The 19,389-nt window shown below is 37.1% G+C and overlaps 1 protein-coding gene across 7 annotated transcripts in view; it reads right to left on the minus strand.

The window, feature by feature from the left end:
- Positions 1-19,389, minus strand: part of LPHN3 (latrophilin 3) — a 952,179-nt gene that overhangs the window by 550,967 nt on the left and 381,823 nt on the right. For 6 of the 7 annotated variants that reach the window (XM_010841644.1, XM_010841645.1, XM_010841646.1 and 3 more), the window contains exon 4: positions 15,128-15,331. The exons of the other annotated variant lie outside the window; for it this stretch is intronic. In XM_010841644.1, coding sequence (XP_010839946.1) covers positions 15,128-15,331 — 204 coding nt within the window. The remainder of the gene's footprint in view (positions 1-15,127; positions 15,332-19,389) is intronic. 7 annotated transcript variants of the gene reach the window in all.

Below are 19,389 nucleotides of genomic sequence, written 5' to 3' on the forward strand. Positions count from 1 at the left end.
GGGTCCCTAGGAGTCAGACACGACTGAGCGACTTCACTTTCACTTTTCACTTTCATGCATTGGAGAAGGTAATAGCAACCCACTCCAGTATTCTTGCCTGGAGAATCCCAGGGACCGGGGAGCCTGGTGGGCTGCCATCTATGGGGTTGCATAGAGTCAGACATGACTGAAGTGACTTAGCAGCAGCTACATCTGCACCTCTTAGTTACATCTGTTATGGTCCATTTCTGATTCCATGTGTTCTTCTCTTGAAAAAGGCAGATATAAGCCACAGCAGCCCAATACATTAAACAGCAGGGTATAGCTGCAGTCAAGTGTACAAGTCTCTGCATCTCTCCAATAAACTAAGCTAGTGTTACCTGTAGATACTTCCCAAACATTGAACTTCCTTGTTTATCTGTTTTTTGTAATCACATCAGTAGCAGAAATAGCTGATGAAGCAGAAAGTGAATGAGGATAGTGAAACACTGCATAAACAGAATTAAGAAAGTGTGACCTTTCCAACCATCCAATGGAACTCTTCCTATCTGTGCAAATGTATCCTACAGCTTTGTAATGGGCTTCCGATGACAGAATATATAAAGCATGTAATTCCAGAATCTTGATGCCTTGGTCTGTGTGCCTTGCAGTCATAATTTCACTTGTCTGGTAGTTTATGTAGAGGCTTTTACTGCACTGATATAAATTCCCACACAACAGCACATATCTCTAAAATCTCATTAATTTACTTACTCATTCAACAAATATGAGTGTCTACCACCCAGTATGCTCATTTCTGGGTGCCTGGGATATAAAAATGAAAGACACAGCCTCTATTCTTAAACAGAGTCCAAAGAGGAAAACACATGAGTAAACAGACAAGATACAATAATGTTGTTATATCCTAGTCTCCCGGGATCAAGGAAGGCTTTGCGGAGAAAGGGACACAAAAGGATACAGTATAGAACAAAACAGAAAAGAAGGAAAACAAGGACTAACATTTATTGTTACTGCATGCTGTACCATTTTCTATCTCAGTCCTCATAACAACCCTATGAATTAGTATTGCTATTACTCCTATCTGAAAAATAAGAGAAGGAAGGCATAGAGAGGTGACACATCTCTATGAAGTAGAGTAGAAGAGTCAGGACTGAATGCAGAGCATTCTGGTCCAAGAAACCACCCTCTTCATCACCAAATTACACTGTCATATCCCAGGTGCCAAGCACTACAATATGAATGGGAATTAGAAATGCAAAAAAGGAAGAAAAGTGCATAGTGAGAATCCAAATGAAGACAACCACCATATTTCAACAGAGTTCAAAACATGGCACAGATATGAGGGGAGAAGGCAATGGCACCCCACTCTAGTACTCTTGCATGGAAAATCCCATGGATGGAGCAGCCTGCTAGGCTGCAGTCCATGGGGTCGCTAGGAGTCGGACACAACTGAGCAACTTCACTTTCATTTTTCAATTTTATCCATTGGAGAAGGAAATGGCAACCCACTTCAGTGTTCTTGCCTGGAGAATCCCAGGGACGGGGGAGCCTGGTGGGCTGCCGTCCATGGGGTAGCACAGAGTCGGACACAACTGAAGCGACTTAGCAGCAGCAGCAGAAACTGAGATTACCATAGGCTTTATCAAAATGCCTCATCACCTTCCTTGTCAGGTGTCCCCATAACTCAATGTGTACATTACAATATTTTAAGGGGAAAACAAGTGAATACATCATGCAGAATGAAACACAAAAAATAAAACAAGCCTTGAAGTTTTCAATTAGTGATGACTTTCCTTTAATGTAAGGCAATATCTTATAAAAATTTCACGTTCTCCGAACTACAATGAATACAAATAAAGATTTTTAACTTACATCTAATTTAGCGTAGTCCTATCCATGGGTTACATAACCGTGTTTATTTTGTTTAAATTCCTGTGAATATGCATTTATGTGTATGTTGACTAAAAATGTGAGAAATGAAAAAATGGACCTCATACAAGTAGCTTTTCAACAATACTATGCTGTCATAGATGTTTAAGATGGTAAACCAATCTGTATAACAGGACAAATAAAATATAGGTGAGGAGTAAGAAGAAAACCAACAAAACACATATCTTCATAGGCTAGTCAAATAATTCTGGTAGAATATCTTCCCAATATAATCATATTAGTTTTCTAATACTATAAATAATCACATTACTTAATATAAATAAAAGAAAATTTATAAATACCAGATGAACAAATGGTATCTTTTTCCTTTCAGATGTGAAACTGTGGGAATAAGTTACTCTTTCACAAGATCAGCAGTTTCAAATAAAATTTAAAAATCAATCTGCTTTGTATAATTCTTAAATTTTAAAGTGATATAAGTGTTTAAACAAGTGTTTTTTTTTTTTTTGCTATTGACTGCATATATTTAGATTCAGCCAGTCAAAACTTATTACAGTATATAATTTTTAGCTTAATTACTGATTTCCAAGTCTCATCAAAAAAATCCCAGCATTTTTCTATGAATCTCAAACAGTATTACAACATTCTAGAAATTAAAATTTTAAAAAATTTTACATACTTGTAACATGTGTCCACTCCAGCACTACTTTAGCCTGATGATTCACAACTAAACCATGATGAGAAAAGAATATGTGAAAATTCCAAAATAGAAGAAAATCACTAGACATATTCTAACATACATACTAATTCTAACATACATACTAATAAATCTAATCATCTATCATATGCTCTACTTGGTAGAGGATATTTGAGAAAGATTGCCACATCACAAATCTATCAGTGAGAATCAAAAATACTTGCATTTTGTCACTTATTAGCTCACACTCTCTCATCATCTTATCATGCATTTATGAACTTTCTGTGGATTCACATCAGCAGAGACTGCCAGAGTGGTAAAGCATATTAAAAGTTTGGGACTTCCCTTTGCCAGTTGTATCAACCTATGATATGATTACCCCTCCACTGGCTTATAATATTCCCTCCTCTAAACGAAAGTGTGCCCCCAGGATATCTTCTTGCTCATTCTCTTTTCTGCGCTGACAATCTCCTAAACCCCAGTAACCTTAACTATCCATCACCTTTATGTTGAAAGTGTCTAACTTCTATTACTAGCAATAACTTCTCTCAATATTTAGATTAATGTTTCAAAGTCTGGTTCTCATTTATATATCTAACTCAATATTTCTAAGATCAGATTCATCATTTTCCCCCTGAAAACCAAAGCTTACTCTTGTCATCCTAATTCTATGAATGGCCTAGTCATCTAGCCATCTTTGACTTTTCCCTTATCCTCACTCCCTACATCCAATTAGTTGTCAACCACTGCAGATTCAATTTCTGTGCATCTCTCACATTGTTCCTCTTCTTTCCATCCCCATTGCTTTCTCCCCAGTTCAGTCACTCATTACCTTCTGCCCTAGGGCAACAACCTAACTGATCTCTCCATGCTCAAGTCTCTCTCTACCACAAACCTTCCTACATAATCCTGACAAGTTCTGAACTGCAACTCTGATCAAAAGCTTCTAAACAATCCCTATAACAGACAAAATTACATACAAAGTCTCACCCAGGCATTTAAGACCCCCTATAATATGGCTACGGACTACTTTTCAAACTTCCTGCCTCACTACTTCTTTTCTCATTCCCTTATTGTGGGTTAAACTATTCACTGTTTGATGAAAATGTCATAATTTTCTTCACCTATAACTTTGTTCACATAATTCAATTCCCTGGAGCATCGTCCACTGCCAGCACCTCCCATCTAAGGCTGCAAATGATTCTGGGGATTTTTCAAGAGTTTGTTAAAATATCACATTATCAGGACTTTCCTGGTGGTCCAGTGCTTCAAGACTTTGCCTTCCAATGCAGGACATGTGGGCTCAATCCCTGGTCAGGGAGCTAAGATCCCACATGCCTTGCAGCCAAAACCAAAACAGAAAACAGAAGCAATATCATAAGAAATTCAATAAAGGCTTCACATCAAAATCTAGAAATAAAAAAATACCACATTGTCTTAGCTTTACCTGTACTCCTTTCTCCAAAATCCCCAGCTCATACCAGGGAAGCCATTTCTTCCTCCTTTAAAATACTACAGCATTTGATTTACTCCATGGTAATGTAACCCACCAGGCTCCTCTGTCCATGGATTCTCCTAACAAGAAGAGTAGAGTGGGTAGCCATTCCATTCTCCAGAGGTTATATGACACCCATTTCACCAAATCATTGCGTCAAATGCCTATGGTTTGCCAACTCTCTCTGTCACCAGTAACTGACTGTAAATCCTTGAGGAAAGAAATAGCCTTATAGAGGGTTCTATGTGCTTTATAGAAACAACCAACATGTAAACTAACTGAAGTTATTTTCTCATCAGAATACTTACACTCAGTGTTCAATTACCCTAGCTATGAACCCATGATTGTGACAGAAACATGAAGCCAGTAATTGAGTACAGCATTTTGTCTCTTCCAAAGTCAACAAAAATATTAAAAGAAACTAAACAGTTCATTGAAAATTTTTCATGGATCTTGCATTATTTATCTATGGTAAGATTATTATAAAATGACACCAAAAAAAGGAATGCATACTAGGTCTCAAAAACTATGAGTTTAATCATATTTGGTATATTTACATATGATGCTTAATCATAAGAACAACAATGTATATACTTTTATTAGTACACTATACAGATGAGATAACAAAGATTTTTTAAAATGTAAGACCTTGGCCTCAGTTCATACAGTTAATAAACAATAAAGCTGAAATTGTTAGTTGCTCAGTTGTGTCCAACTCTTTGTGACCCCATGGACTATACTGGCCAGGCTCCTCTGTCCATGGGATTTCCCAGCAAGAATATGGGAGTGTGCTGCCATTTTCTTCTCCAGGGAATCTTCTCAACCCAGGGATTAAGCCCTGGTCCCTGCATTGCAGGTGGGTTCTTTACCATCTGAGCCACCAGGGAAGCCCCTGGTGAGAATGAACTCAAATCTGTCAGACTCTAAATTTCATATAGTTACTGTAATTCCATAATACTACTCTCTCAATAGCAATAAAAACAAAATGGTGAAGAGTTAAAGACATGTATAATGACTAAGAAAAAGGAATTGCTTCTTTAGGATGTATTACTCGGGAGGGAAATTATCAATTTGGCTAACTATACATATGAAAGAGAAAAATAATAAATTAGAGTGCCTGGCCAAATGTTTGCATTTCTGTGCTGGAGACATACATGAATAATGCAAAAATCTAAAAACCAGACATAAACCAATCTATGAATGTATGATATTCTATGCAAAACAACACCTGCCCTCCTCTTCCCTTTCATCTTAATTTGAAGTAAGGCTTTTATAAAAATAATGGAAGCTTCCTCTCTATATCTGGAATATACTTCAGATCTTTCTCATTATCACGTATTATTTGAGTTGAAGGGAAACATAAGAAAAAGGAAAAGATTTTCCAGTAAATAATTTATTCTGAAAAGCACCTGTGATTGGAAGGGTAAAACCTATTTCTTTGGAACATATACACAATTGTTATTATGTGGCAAACAATAAAATAATGAAACAATTTATATATCCCTAATTAACTCTTTTGGGGCTAGAATGTCAAGGATTTGAATTTTTTCATGATACAAATTCTTGGTAACAAGAAAATTTCAGTGGCAAAAAATATAATTTCTATGAGCATTTTGAAAAGCTACTAAAAATTTACTTGTCAGATGGAAAGGGAAAATATAATTTATGCAACATAAAGAAACAAAAGTGTTTATCATATTTTCCTGGAAATATCTGAAGGCCAATCTCATTAATACATTTATTTTCCATTGTATACATCATTCTAGTATTATACTATTTGGGGACAGAAACAAGATCCTAAAGAAATGTTTTAAAATATCATGTTTTAGGCCAGAAATTTTATTATTTTTTTAAACTAAATACCTATTTTTCTAAATACCTATTATCCTTCCCATATAAAAATATAATATTGTGTACCTAATAATTCTAAAGGGCTTTCCAGTTAGTGCCTAGTAGTAAAGAACCTGGCTGTCATTGCAGGAGACTTAAGAGACTCAGGTCCGATCCCTTGGTAGGGAAAATCCTCTGAAGGAGGGCATGGCAACCCACTCCAGTATTCTTGCCTGGAGAATCCCACAGGCAGAGAAGCCTGGCAGGCTACAGTTCATAGGGTTGCAAAGAGTCGGAAATGGCTGAAGTAACTTAGCACACACACACAATAATTCTAAAGGGTGGTGTCCACATGATAAATCTTGCATATCAATTAGACCTGACATTTTGTTTAAACTGGCAAACCTCACTAAAAGAAACAAATATGAACAGGGGCTTTCATCTGAAATATTATATTTTCATGTAAAACAAGAAGCTAACACAGCACTTTGAAGGCCATGTTATACTATTCACTTGCAGTTACAGTTATATCCAAAAGACTGAGATTGTAAAACAGAGGGTTTCTATTTTTGTAGCAACATTTATCTCTGTTCTAAGTTCTTTCATCTCTCTAGCTCCCCCTGAATTCTGGGACTTAACCTATACACTTCAGACTGCAATGTAATAACAAAATAAAAACCAGATTTTCAGAACTTGGGGAGTAAGAACATTAGAACATGCTAGAAGGATAACTCATCAAAGTCAATATAAATAACACATATAAAAACATATTAAGAGTAAAAAAGTCTCAGGTTTTCCTGTGATCATTACTTATATAAAATGAAAATATAAAAGCAAGGAGGAAGTGAAGAGAAGTTATTTACCAAATGCACACACACACACATCTTCAGGCCACTCTAATTCAGAATTAGAGGGAGGATAGAAATTGTTTGGTCAAGAATACAGCTAAGGACGAGTGCAAGGAGAGAAAAATCAATTCAGGGCTGTCCTACATTGACTTTTTAGCTGAGCTGAAGAGGACTCAGGTAGTATAGGACATGCCAACCAGCAAAAATAAGATCACTTGCCAAAGATGTGGAAGGAAGGGGGAAGGGCTTATCTAACAAATTGTTAGAAACTTCATGGGATTGAAAGATAAGAAATGTGTGGAAGGAGATGTAGTGTGAGGTAAGAAAAAAGTGTGCTACCTACTAATCTTGTTTTGGGTTTCTCAGGTGGCTCAGTGGCAAAGAATCTGCCTTCCAATGCAGGAGCTGCTGGTTTGATCCTTGAGTCTGGAAGATCCCCTGGAGTGGTGAATGGCAACCCACTCCAGGATTCTTGCCTGGATTATCTCATGGCCCACAGGGTTAAAAAGAGTTCAACACAACTGAATGACTGAGCATGCATGCACTAATCTCATTTACTGGATGCATGTACTTTGGCTTGTAAGTTTTAAAGCATCCCATGTTACCTCTTCCTGTTCTTCACTTATTCCAGTGTCCATGACCTCCCCTATCATGTTGATGAGATCATGGTATAACTGGCTCCATTTCCAAATCACTGTCTTACAACTATCACAGTAAATGAGTTTTTGCTAACCTCCCCCTGCCTCCATCAGTTTATTTTAATGCCTTCATATGTACAACTAGGTGAGTTCTGCAGCTGTGGTCGTGGATCTATGACTTGAAAGTGTTTATTTTGGGGGGAGTGCAGCTTTTATTTTTTGAGACTTTTAATCAATTGTTTTTTAAAATTAATTTATTTATTTTAATTGGATGCTAATTACTTTATAATACTGTAGTGGTTTTTGCCATACATTGACATGAATCAGCCATGGGTTTACATGTACTCCCCATCCTGCACCCCCCTCCCACCCCACTCCCCATCCTGAACCCCACTCCCACCTCACTCCCCATCCCATTCCTCAGGGTCAGCCCAGTGCATCAGCCCTGAGCACCCTGTCTCATGCATCGAACCTAGACTGGTGATCTATTTCACATATGACAATATACATGTTTCAATGCTATCCTCTCAAATCATCCCACCCTTGCGTTCTCCCACAGAGTCCAAAAGTCTGTTCTTTACATCTGTGTCTCTTTTGCTGTCTCACATATAGGGTCATTGTTACCCTCTTTCTAAATTCCATATATATGCATTAATATACTCTATTGGTGTTTTTCTTTCTGACTTACTTCACTCTGTATAATAGACTCCAGTTTCATCCACCTCATTAGAACTGACTCAAATGTATTCTTTTTAATAGCTGAGTAATAATTGATTAAATATTTCCTTAAGATAAAACATCATTTTACAATGACATTAAGAGATATTCTGTTTTATTAATCATTTTTAATTAGGCAAAAGTATAAATAAAGATTCATTTCTGAGGTATTCTCACATGCACATGAAGATTATTTTTTGTTATTATTTCATTAAACTATGCTCTCTGTTACATTGTTAACGAGCCCAAATATGAGGAGACTAGTCTCCTACTTTCTTTCTGAATTTTGCCATGGAACATTGTACTAAGAACTGAATGAATGCCAAATATATTTAGGCCTGCAGATCAACTGTCTTAACCTCATTCAATTTGCCTCTTTGCCATAGTACTGAAAAGTATACATTCCAAAAGAATATATATAGGAAGAATTCTTCCAGCTGTTTCATGGCAACACAGGAGAGCTCAAAATCAAATCTCATCTTGGCTCCATTATAGCCCTGCTAGGTATTACTGGCAAGTATTAGATAGAAGGAATGCCTGAATGCCTACCAGATGCTCATTTGTTGAAGAACCTTATTATACCTAAGGCAAAATAGAATACCTAATGAAGAATAATAATATTTTTCTTCTTTTTAATGAGAATGTCATGCTCAATTAATAGCATTTATATTTATATTTTCAGACTAACATATTATTTTTAAGTTGAGCATTCTTAAATTCAGAGCCAGAAACCTGGGTTTCTATTCACAGGAATGTATTGAAGAAGTCATTTATAAATGTTTGGGTAACACCACCATCATTCCTTATCAACATTCTCTGTCTCCTCTTGTCTTTCTTATCTCAGGAAGTGATAGGATCATTCCTCATATACTCATGCAAGATAGAAACCTGGTAGTCTTCTTTGGGTTTTCCCTCTGTCTTACTCACTTACCCAATGAATCCTATAACTCCTGTCAATAGATCCTCATTATCACCAATGTCATTGGTTCCCAGAGTCAGTGCCACATCATTTCTTATCTGAATTAATAGAATAATCTCCCATTTCAAGCCTTGAAGCCTCTAGTTTATTTGTCAAATGCAGGTGGCAGTTCATTCCTCCCTCAATTCCTCTAAAATTAACTTAATATTACCCTTACTGCCATCAGAGAAATTCCAAACTCCTCATAACATTATATCATGCCAGATTTACCTTCTGTAGATTATTTCTGGGCAAACAAATAGAAATTATCCTTTCTGAACTAGGCCTGTGTACTACTGTTTCCTATCTATATTAGTTGCTGTTGTTCAGTTGCTGAGTCATATCCAACTCTTTGCATCCCCACAGAACACGAGGCTCCTCTGTCATCCACTAACTCCCAAAGTTTGCTCAAATTTATGTCTATTGAGTCAGTGATACTATCTACCTATCTCATCTTATGCCGCCCCCTTCTCCCTTTGCCTTCAACCTTGCCCAGCATTAGGGTCTTTTCTAATGAGTTGGCTCTTCGCATCAGGTAGCCAAAGTACTGACGCTTCAGTTACAGCATCAGTCCTTCCAATAAATATTCAGGATGGATTTCCTCTAGTATTGACTGATGGATCTCCCTGAAGTCCAAGGGACTCTCAAGAGTCTTCAGCACTGCAATTCAAAAGCATCATTTCTTCAGCATTTAGCCTTCTTTATGTTCCAACTCTCACAACCATACATGATTACTGGAAAAACCATAGCTTGAACTATATGGTCATTGTCAGCAATGTCTACTGTCTAATACACTGTCTAGCTTTGTCATAGCTTTCCTTTCAAGGAGCAAGTGTCTTTTAATATCATGACTAGAGTCACCATCTGCAGTGATTCTGGAGCCCCAAAGAAGAAAATCTGTCACTGCTTACACTCTTTCTTCTTCTGTTTGCCATAAAGTGATGAGACCAGATGCCATTAGTTTTCTGAATGCTGAGTTTCAAGCCTCCTCTTTTATCCTCATCAAGAGACTTTTTTAATTCCTCTTCACGCTCTACCATGAGAGTGGTATCATTTGTGTATCTAAGGTTGATATTTCTCCCCACATGATTCATCTAGCCTGGCATTTCACATGATGTACTCTGCATATAAATTAAATAAGCAGGATGGCAACATATAGCCTTGTTGTACTCCTTTCCCAATTTTGAACCAGTCAGTTATTCCATATCTGGTTCTAGCTGTTACCTCTTAATCTGTATACAGGTTTTTTAGGAGATAGGTAAGGTGGTCTGGTACCATTTCTTTAAAAATTAATAGTATCTTTCTTTTTCTACCGCTATACTTGGTTAACTACTATTTGGCTGTCAGATCCCAGGTTAAATGTCATGTTTCTTCACAAGCATCTCTTCCAATCTTCCAAAACTGAGTTGATACTCTCCTTATGTGTACCATAGGACTTTATACTCACTTTTGTAATAGGGTCTCTGTAGTTCCTCTTTGCTACAAAACTGCTTCTATGTGGCCCTACATCCTAAGATGGCCAGGGACATGAATAATTAAATCAGGGGTTTAATCAGGCCTAACCAATGAAGATTAAATATTATTTTTGGAAATTCAAACTAAAAGGTAAGACAAGTGCTAGTTGGTGCTTAGTGCTATTGCTAAGGGCAGTGGTGTACAATTCAGGAAGGCAGTCATTTACAATGTTAATGAGCAAAGAAAGCTGTCAGAAAGCTAGAGAAGAATCAAAGAGGAACTAGGTCCATTGGGGGAAAAAAAAAATTCCCTGGTATCATTTACTGATCACCAAGGTCCAGTGCTTAATAGTCCTTAGATTTCCATAAGAATTATGTTTTTGTTTTTTTTAATTAATTAATTATTTATTTACTGGCTGTGCTCCATCTTCATTTTGCTCTTGAACTTTCTCTACTTGACTTCCCTGGTGGCTAAGATGGTAAATAAAGCAACTGTCTACAATGTGGGAGACCCGGGTTCAATCCCTGGGTTGGGAAGATCTCCTGGAGAAGGAAATGGCAACCCACTCCAATATTCTTGCCTGGAGAATCCCATGGACAGAGGAGCCTGGTGGGCTACAGTCCATGGGGTCGCAAAGAGTCAGACACGACTGAGTGACTTCACTTTCACTTTCTCTACTTGCAGCAAGCAAGCTCTTGGGCTACTCTTAGTTGCATTGTGAGGGCTTCTCATTGTGGTGGCTTCTCATTGTGGTGGCTTCTCTCCTGCAGCTCAAGGGTTCTGGCCCATGTGTTCAATTGTCATGGCATGTGTGCTTAGTTGCTTCGCAGCGTGTGGGATCTTCCCTGACCCAGGATCAAACCAGTGTTCCCTTCATTGCATAACCACTGGACCACCAGGGAAGTCAGAATTATGAATTCTTAAAACACTGCTCCTACAGGTATCACCTACCATCAAATACACACACACACATACAAAGGCATAAGTTAATCACTACTTTACAAACAAAGCTCTTGGCTCTTTGGGTGCAAGGAAAAGACATCCTCTAGCAAACTTTTGTCACAATGTATTTTTATCTCCCAGTACCATTAAAGTTTGTTAGTTCTCCATCTCTGCCTTCCTGCCACTTTAGAGCAAGGCCCAGCATGCATCTATGAACAATCAAAAGAGGAAAACATAATGAAGGTAAGAATGAATAAAGGAATTACCAGTATTCAGACTAATTTAATTGGATAAGGAAATGGCAACCCACTCTAGTGTTCTTGCCTGGAGAATCCCAGGGATGGCACAGCCTGGTGGGCTGCCGTCTAGGGGGTTGCACAGAGTCAGATACAACTGAAGTGACTTAGGAGCAACAACAGCAGACTAATTTAAAGACTGACTTGTGTAAAGCAATAAAAAAAAAATCAAATAGAGCTTAATTAGCGTGAAAGAATTCTCATCTATAAACATAAAAAGATGGAAGAAGGAACAGGAGAAAATGGAAAAAAAAATAGTAATGGCAGAGGTGGATGTGATTCCTCAAGAGACTGAGAGACTACACAAGCCACTTGTAAAAGCATTTTGACTCCCGCAAAAGGTATGCTTAAAAATGATCACAGACTTCCAGAGTTTTTATGACCTGTCAGGATTGAAATGCTTCAGCTATACTCCGAGAGAACACCTGTATGAACCCTGCACACTATACATGTGGCTTGCAGGAGGCTTATTTGTAGATCATCTCAATGAACTTTTTATGCATCTGCATGAAAATCACAATTAAAGCAAGGAAAATGCTGATAAAAACACATTAACATTCCTTTAGCTTCAAGGAAAAGTCTTGATATCTAGTCATTAACCATGCAATCTGCCCTCAGACATCCTTCTGCCTTAATATGCTAAAGAGAAAAATGTCTTCTGAGAACAATATTTTTTAATTCTTTATGCTTTGCTGCTCTACTGTGAAGTCCTAATTCCTGTGAATCCAAACACTCGTTAACTCTCAAGAACTGCTATTAGCTATCTGGAATCGAATATAAAGGGGGAAAAAAGGGCAAAGTTTAATTTCAAACAAATAAAAGGGTTTTTGTTATGTTGTGAAGGCTGTGTTTGTTGGGTTTCTATTTGCTCTTTTGGCTATCTACAGAACAAACAGAGGTTAACTTTTTTTAACGTAATATCAATTTTGTATTCCAATCAAAGACTGCATTAATATCAAGCTTTACTATTTATATTTTTCTGAGTTTTCTGTATCTTAAAATATCTTGTTTCTATAACAGACTGTTGTTTCTCTTTTAGAAAGGCAGGTAGAAGAAGGGAGGAAGCTGGAGTTCATTGACATTTTCCAGTTTGAATTCTTTCATGTCTTTTCAGTTTGAAGAGCTCAAAGTAATGTGATATCTCTTATTTTAATTTCATATTTAATACCAGTTCATGTGTTCTAGCTGTATGTACTATTTTCCATATCAATAAAGATTATGCCCCTGTAATATTTACTTCATCTTCTTTATTCTTTCTATAGAGAGCTTTCAAAGATGACCTTTAGTTGCTCTCTGATAAAATTACTTTTGCACAAAAGTGACTTTCAGAAAGTATTACCTCATCATAGCAGATTAACATAATAACCTAGGCTCCTTTTAAATCACATGATATTTACCTAAGTGTTCATTTATAAGATCAAGTAAAGGTTTCCTGATACCCTCATTTTTGTCTTTGCCCAAAATAGAATATAATTCAATTTTCCTATTTGTAAATAGATAGAAAAATGTGACTTAATCCCCTTACTACAATGTAACCTGACACACACATGGCAAAAAGTAAAAGCTAGTAATACAGAAAAATCTTATTAAGCTGTAAAAGCTGGGGAACGTATAAATTCAGCCAACATATTAGTAAAAGTACTATAGGAAAAAACGTATGCTAATTGACTGCTATTTTGAATTGCCAGCAGGTGTTTGTGTGTGTTTCTGTGTTTATGTTACAGTTGCTGATTTAAACATTTATAACATCTACTCAAAAAGTAAAATTCATTTCTAGATTTCTTCTTCACTAGTACTAGAAATTGTGATGAACACATATGTAGTTGAGCAAATTAAAAAAAACATTAATGTTGTGTTACTCTTTCATAATATAAATCAAAAGCCAATGTCATGATGAAAACTTTCTGATTGCTAAAGCACATTTTGTGAAAAATATAACTGTACTCAATTTAGAGAATTTCAGATTTAAAATGATAATACAAAACAGAAAAGAAAAAAAATGAATTCTTAAAGAATATTTATTATATCTTTTCCATGATTTTTCTAAACACTCTGGAGTCAATTCTATGTGCTTCTGTAGAAATACATGCACTTACCTCCCAGCAATGACCCCCAATCATCGCTATCAGGGGAGTAGTGCTAATCCGAATTGAAAGACTCTAGGCCACTGATTAAAATATGTGATTGAGTGGAAGGAGCCACTGTGAGTGCCAACATCACCACACACTTACTCTACATGGCTGAAGTAATTGAAGAATTAGGTTTAAATATCACAGGTCTCTTAAATCTCAAATTGATAAAAAGGTGTTGAATAACCCTTTGTCGCTGAACTAAAATACAGTATTCCAACATATTTTACCAGAGAGTTCTGTAATGGTGCTCAGATGATAAGCTCAGTTAATATAGCAGCATTTCAGATTCCTTAGACAGTATTTTCCTGTATTATTAAATTATGGTGTAGGAGATGTGTGTTTTGGGATAAAGCTTGATACTCATGGTTCCACCTGCCAAATGTTTCTCAACCTTTTTCATGTTGCAGACACAAAGAAAATTATAAATAAAGTATATAAATAGTGTATAATAAGCACATAATATTTGTATATATTATTTCATATTATATTATACATATTATGTTCCCTGAGGGAAATTAGAGAGATAAGACAGTCTTCATAAAGTCTGATGAGTGAAAAGAAAAAAACTCTATTGCCTAAATATTATGTAAAGATTATATATATATATATATATATATATATATATGAAGTACTGAGGAAAAGAATAAAACTGGATTTTCTAAAAATATTATATAACTTTCCTCATTGGAACTTCAAAGGCTGGGTGTCTCACACTGTACTTGCCAACTGAAGAGACAATAATAAAAAGAAAGCACTTTCCAACATTTCCATTAAAAAATTTGGTTACTTCTGCAACCATCACTTTCCTATCAGGATGTATTCTTTAAATGACTACACACAATTCCTAATCAAGATGTTTTCACCATAATTTCAAAACTCTTTCCAGTTTCCATTGATGGGAATATATTTTCAAACAGATGATCGGAAATGTTAAAATGTGTCTTTTACAACCATTCAAATTTACAACTGTTGACATGGTCACTAAGAGTAATTTTAAACTTCCAGTGAAAATATTTCAAACCGAATCGGAAATTTAAAGTCAAACATTTTGAAATAGCGATGAGGTTCTAATGTAGAACAAGCATGCATTGTTCAACAACATGTCAGTGTCTCACTGGGTGTAAACATCAGCCACATGAGTGAATGCAGAGATCTATGAGAAGACACGTTTTGGGCACTGCCTGGGGCCGAGCCTCCCAGGGGCCCCTACCCAGCCACCCCCAGCCCTCTCTCCCCACCGCTGGCCGCACCTTGGGCTGAGATCTGAGCTCCATGGGCACCTGGACCACGAACTCCTCTGGTAGCTCCACGGGGCCCTGGTCCGCGATGAGCAGTGGCGCGCTCTGCAGCTGGCTGCTGAAGGAGATGTCTGGGAGGTAGAGCGCCTCCTGGGCCGCGCTCAGCATGTCGCAGTGGAGAAGCAAGGGCTGGATGTCGCTCACTGTGTTTGCCACCTGCGGGGACCGCAGGGCGCACCATCAGACTCCGCTTAGCTCAGGCCAGCCTCAGAGGAGCCCTACTGGGGCTATTCCCAAGGCTGCTCTCTGCTGAGGGCCCTAGGCCGTGGACTCCACCACCCCAGGCCCCACAGGCAACCCTGGAGCTAAGGAGCTCACATCTCCTGGTTGCTAGTGTGATATGGACTGTGTACCTCTGTCCTAGTTAATCATGATCTTAAGTAAGCCAAAAACCTCATCCTAACTCCTAACAACCATTAGAAAATTAACTATAATTATGGAAAGCAGAAAAAGCTGCCTGAAAAAAATATAATGATTATATTTGTTATAGATTCACAGCATTCTGTTCTAATTTATGGGCACTCATGTTTGTGTCAATGAAAATATTGGTTATTGAATTAAATATTTACACACAAAAAGCTTGATATAATAATGGGTGAAAAACTTTCAGAAAGTTTTTTATTAATTTTGTTTGTGGAACTGTTACATGGATTGTTTTATATTTATTTATATGTTTCAGGTTATTTAACATTTTTGGAAGGATGCTGTACTGTTTGTGATGGACATTAGGATGAAAAATATATACATACATTTTTGCCATATATATACACAGTGATTTTACTGACAAATGGTACATATTACATAAATGGATAAATATGGAAGACCAAGACAATAATGAAAAAATAAAATTACACACACATGATTATTTTTTAATATTCACAGAACAGTCATACATTTTATGCTATGAAAAACAGAACGGTTTAAGTACAGGACTTCTTTTTTTTGTGTGTGAATTGCTACAGATACACTTTTCTATACTAATTGCAACTAGTGTAATAAATAGGAGTGATAATGATAATGTTCCTGCTAACAGAAAGAAAAAGACTTTACAAGGAAAACAATTTTGCATTACACAATTATTTTAACATAACATGCATATTAAAAACATGATAAGGATTCTATATGGCTACCATTCAACAGTCAGGAGAGAAACTAAGAAATCCGATAAAGTAAGAGAATTTTATAATCATCTTTCTAATACTAGAAGCTTATACAGTAGTGCTACAACTTCTTGGTGTCTAAAGTATTTGAAAATTAAGAGTGAAAAACACATTCTCCTCCAAATCATGACAAATGATATAGCTCTTATAAAAAGCAAAAATGATATTAAGAAATTTGTCCACAATGACAAAGTTTAAAATATATCTTTAAGGCACCACCCTAAAACAAATTTTTATTTAAACTCATTATAATGTATGTACACTAAAATATCTAGCTAAAAGTTAATCTGAATGCTATTTTGACAGTTTGTGTGAATGAAAAGGTATCAAAAGAAGTAACAAGTTTTAAGGACAAATACAGCTGTGACAAAAATGAAAATATCTAAAAAATCACCTCCAGTGACATCTTTTCCAATCTTTCAACTTCCAAAATATCATTCTCCTTATACCCAAGTTGACAATGTGACTATTTTTTAGATTATTTTTACATGAACATGTGCGTGCTCAATCGCTCAATCATGTCTGATTCTTTGAACATGTGCATGCTCAATCGCTCAATCATGTCTGATTCTTTGTGATCCTGTGGACTGTAACCCACCAGGCTCCACTGTCCATGGGATTTCCCAGGCAAGAACACTGGAGTGGGTTGCCATTTCCTTCTCCAGGGGATCTTTCTGACCCAGGGATTAAATCCATGTCTCCTGTACTGGGGGTAAATTCTTTACTGCTGAGCCACCAGGGAAGGCCACATGAACATATATACAGGTATATTTTCCCTAAAATATCTATGGTCTATGGAAGGAATTAGGAAAAGATTATGAAGCTATTATGTATCCTTCAAGCTTCAGTTATAATAAAGTTGAGAGATTTCACCCTCAGCCAAATTAACAAGAAGATCTGGAGTGATGGAGCATGCGTTTACTTGTTCATTCATTCAACAAATATGTTTCGAGTTGCAATTATATGTCAAGTCCTTTTCTAGGTACTGGAGATTTTAGTGAAAAAGAGAGATTACATACCTACTTTAATGAATCACCCATTCTTGTATGGAAGACAGAGAACATGCAAATACATAAATAATTTTAATATCATATAGATATGAGTAATCCACAGAAAGTTTAAATAGAATAATAAATGCTACTATGTTTAGATTTTTACACATTTACACATGGAAGCAAAATTAGAAGTTGCTAGTCATAAAAAGTCAGGAGTAAAGAGCATTCCGAAGGCCTCAATCTGGAATCGCCTTGGGCTGATCAAGAATTATCACAATGGCCAATGAATCTGTACAGGACTGGGATAAGAATGTTCTGGGCTGAGATCAGAGAGGTGAGCAACAGCCAGATCATTGGCATTGTAAACCAGGTTAAGGAGTTTAGTTTGGGAACAACCAGCCACTTGGTTAGGATACTGAATAGAGCTTCTAGGGAAAAAAGGACTAGGGCAGGAAAGGGAAAAAGACATAAGAACGGAACTAGAGATCAATTATTTCAGGAAAGGTAAAATGCTAGAGTAGGCAGAAAACTGTGATTGAAAACGCATGTGGAATGGACTCACTATCAGTTGAAAAATATGAGTGTCTGCATTAAATGAAAGAATCTCACCTTAAACAAGAAATAAGAGTGCTTAAACTACTAGAAAGCAAGGTCTGTGGACCTACAAAGAATAGGTCTGGATCAGATGATAAAATTATTTCATGTGGTAAGATGGAGAAGCACAAAAATACTGTGAATTTAAATAGATTTTGACTCTTAAATTGAAGGAGACTAGACTGTAAGGTGTTCCATGAAGTCGGGGTATCTTGTGTGAATAGATCAAACTAATCTTTAAACTGACCATCTCTACAAAGGAATCTGAGTCACCGACCACTAGCAGCAAAAGTGGAGGGGCTGTAACACGGCCCACATGGACGAAGTCTGTTCAGTTCGGTTCAGTCACTCAGTCATGTCAGACTCTTTGCGACCCAATACACCGCAGCACACCAGTCCTCCCTGTTCATCACCAACTCCCGGAGACCACCCAAACCCATGACCAATGAGTCAGTGATGCCATCCAACCATCTCATCCTCTGTCGTCCCCTTCTCCTGACCTCAATCTTTCCAGGTATCAAGGTCTTTTCAAATGAGGCAGCTATTCGCATCAGGTGGCCAAAGTATTGGAGTTTCAACTTCAACATTAGTCCTTCCAATGAACACCCAGGACTGATCTCTTTTAGGATGGACTGGTTGGATCTCCTTGCTGTCCAAGGGACTCTCAGGAGTCTTGTCCAACACCACAGTTCAAAAGCATCCATTCATCAGCACTCAGCTTTCTTTGGAGTCCAACATTCACAATGAAACATGATTACTGGAAAAACCATAGCTTTGAGTAGATGGACCTTTGTTGACAAAGTAATGCCTCTGCTTTTTAATATTCTGTCTATGCTGGTTATAACTTTCCTTTCAAGGAGTAAGAGACTTTTAATTTCATGGCTGCAGTCACCATCTACAGTGATTTTGGAGCTCCCAAATAAAGTCTGTCACTGTTTCCACCGTTTCCACATCTATTTGCCATGAAGTGATGGGATCAGATGCCATGATCTTAGTTTTCTGAATGTTGAGCTTTAAGCCAATTTTTTCACTCTCCTCTTGCACTTTCATCAAGAGGCTCTTTAGTGCTTCTTCACTTTCTGCCATAAGGGTGGTGTCATCTGCATATCTGAGCTTATTGATATTTCTCCCGGCAATCTTGAATCCAGCTTGTGCTTCCTCTAGCCCAGTGTTTCTCATGATGTACTCTGCATATAAGTTAAATAAGCAGGGTGACAATATACAGCCTTGACATACTCCTTTTCCTATTTGGAACCAGTCTGTTATTCCATGACAGTTCTAACTGTTGCTTCCTGACCTTCATATAGGTTTCTCAAGAGGCAGGTCAGGTGGTCTGGAATTCCCATCTCCTTCAGAATTTTCCACAGTTTATTGTGATCCACACAGTCAAAGGTTTGGCATAGTCAATAAAGCAGAAATAGATGTTTTTCTGGAACTTCTTGCTTTTTCCATGATCCAGCGGATG

Source organism: Bison bison, unplaced genomic scaffold (assembly GCF_000754665.1).
Source record: "Bison bison bison isolate TAMUID 2011002044 unplaced genomic scaffold, Bison_UMD1.0 scf7180017864165, whole genome shotgun sequence".
In the NCBI taxonomy this organism is placed as follows: Eukaryota; Metazoa; Chordata; class Mammalia; order Artiodactyla; family Bovidae; genus Bison; species Bison bison.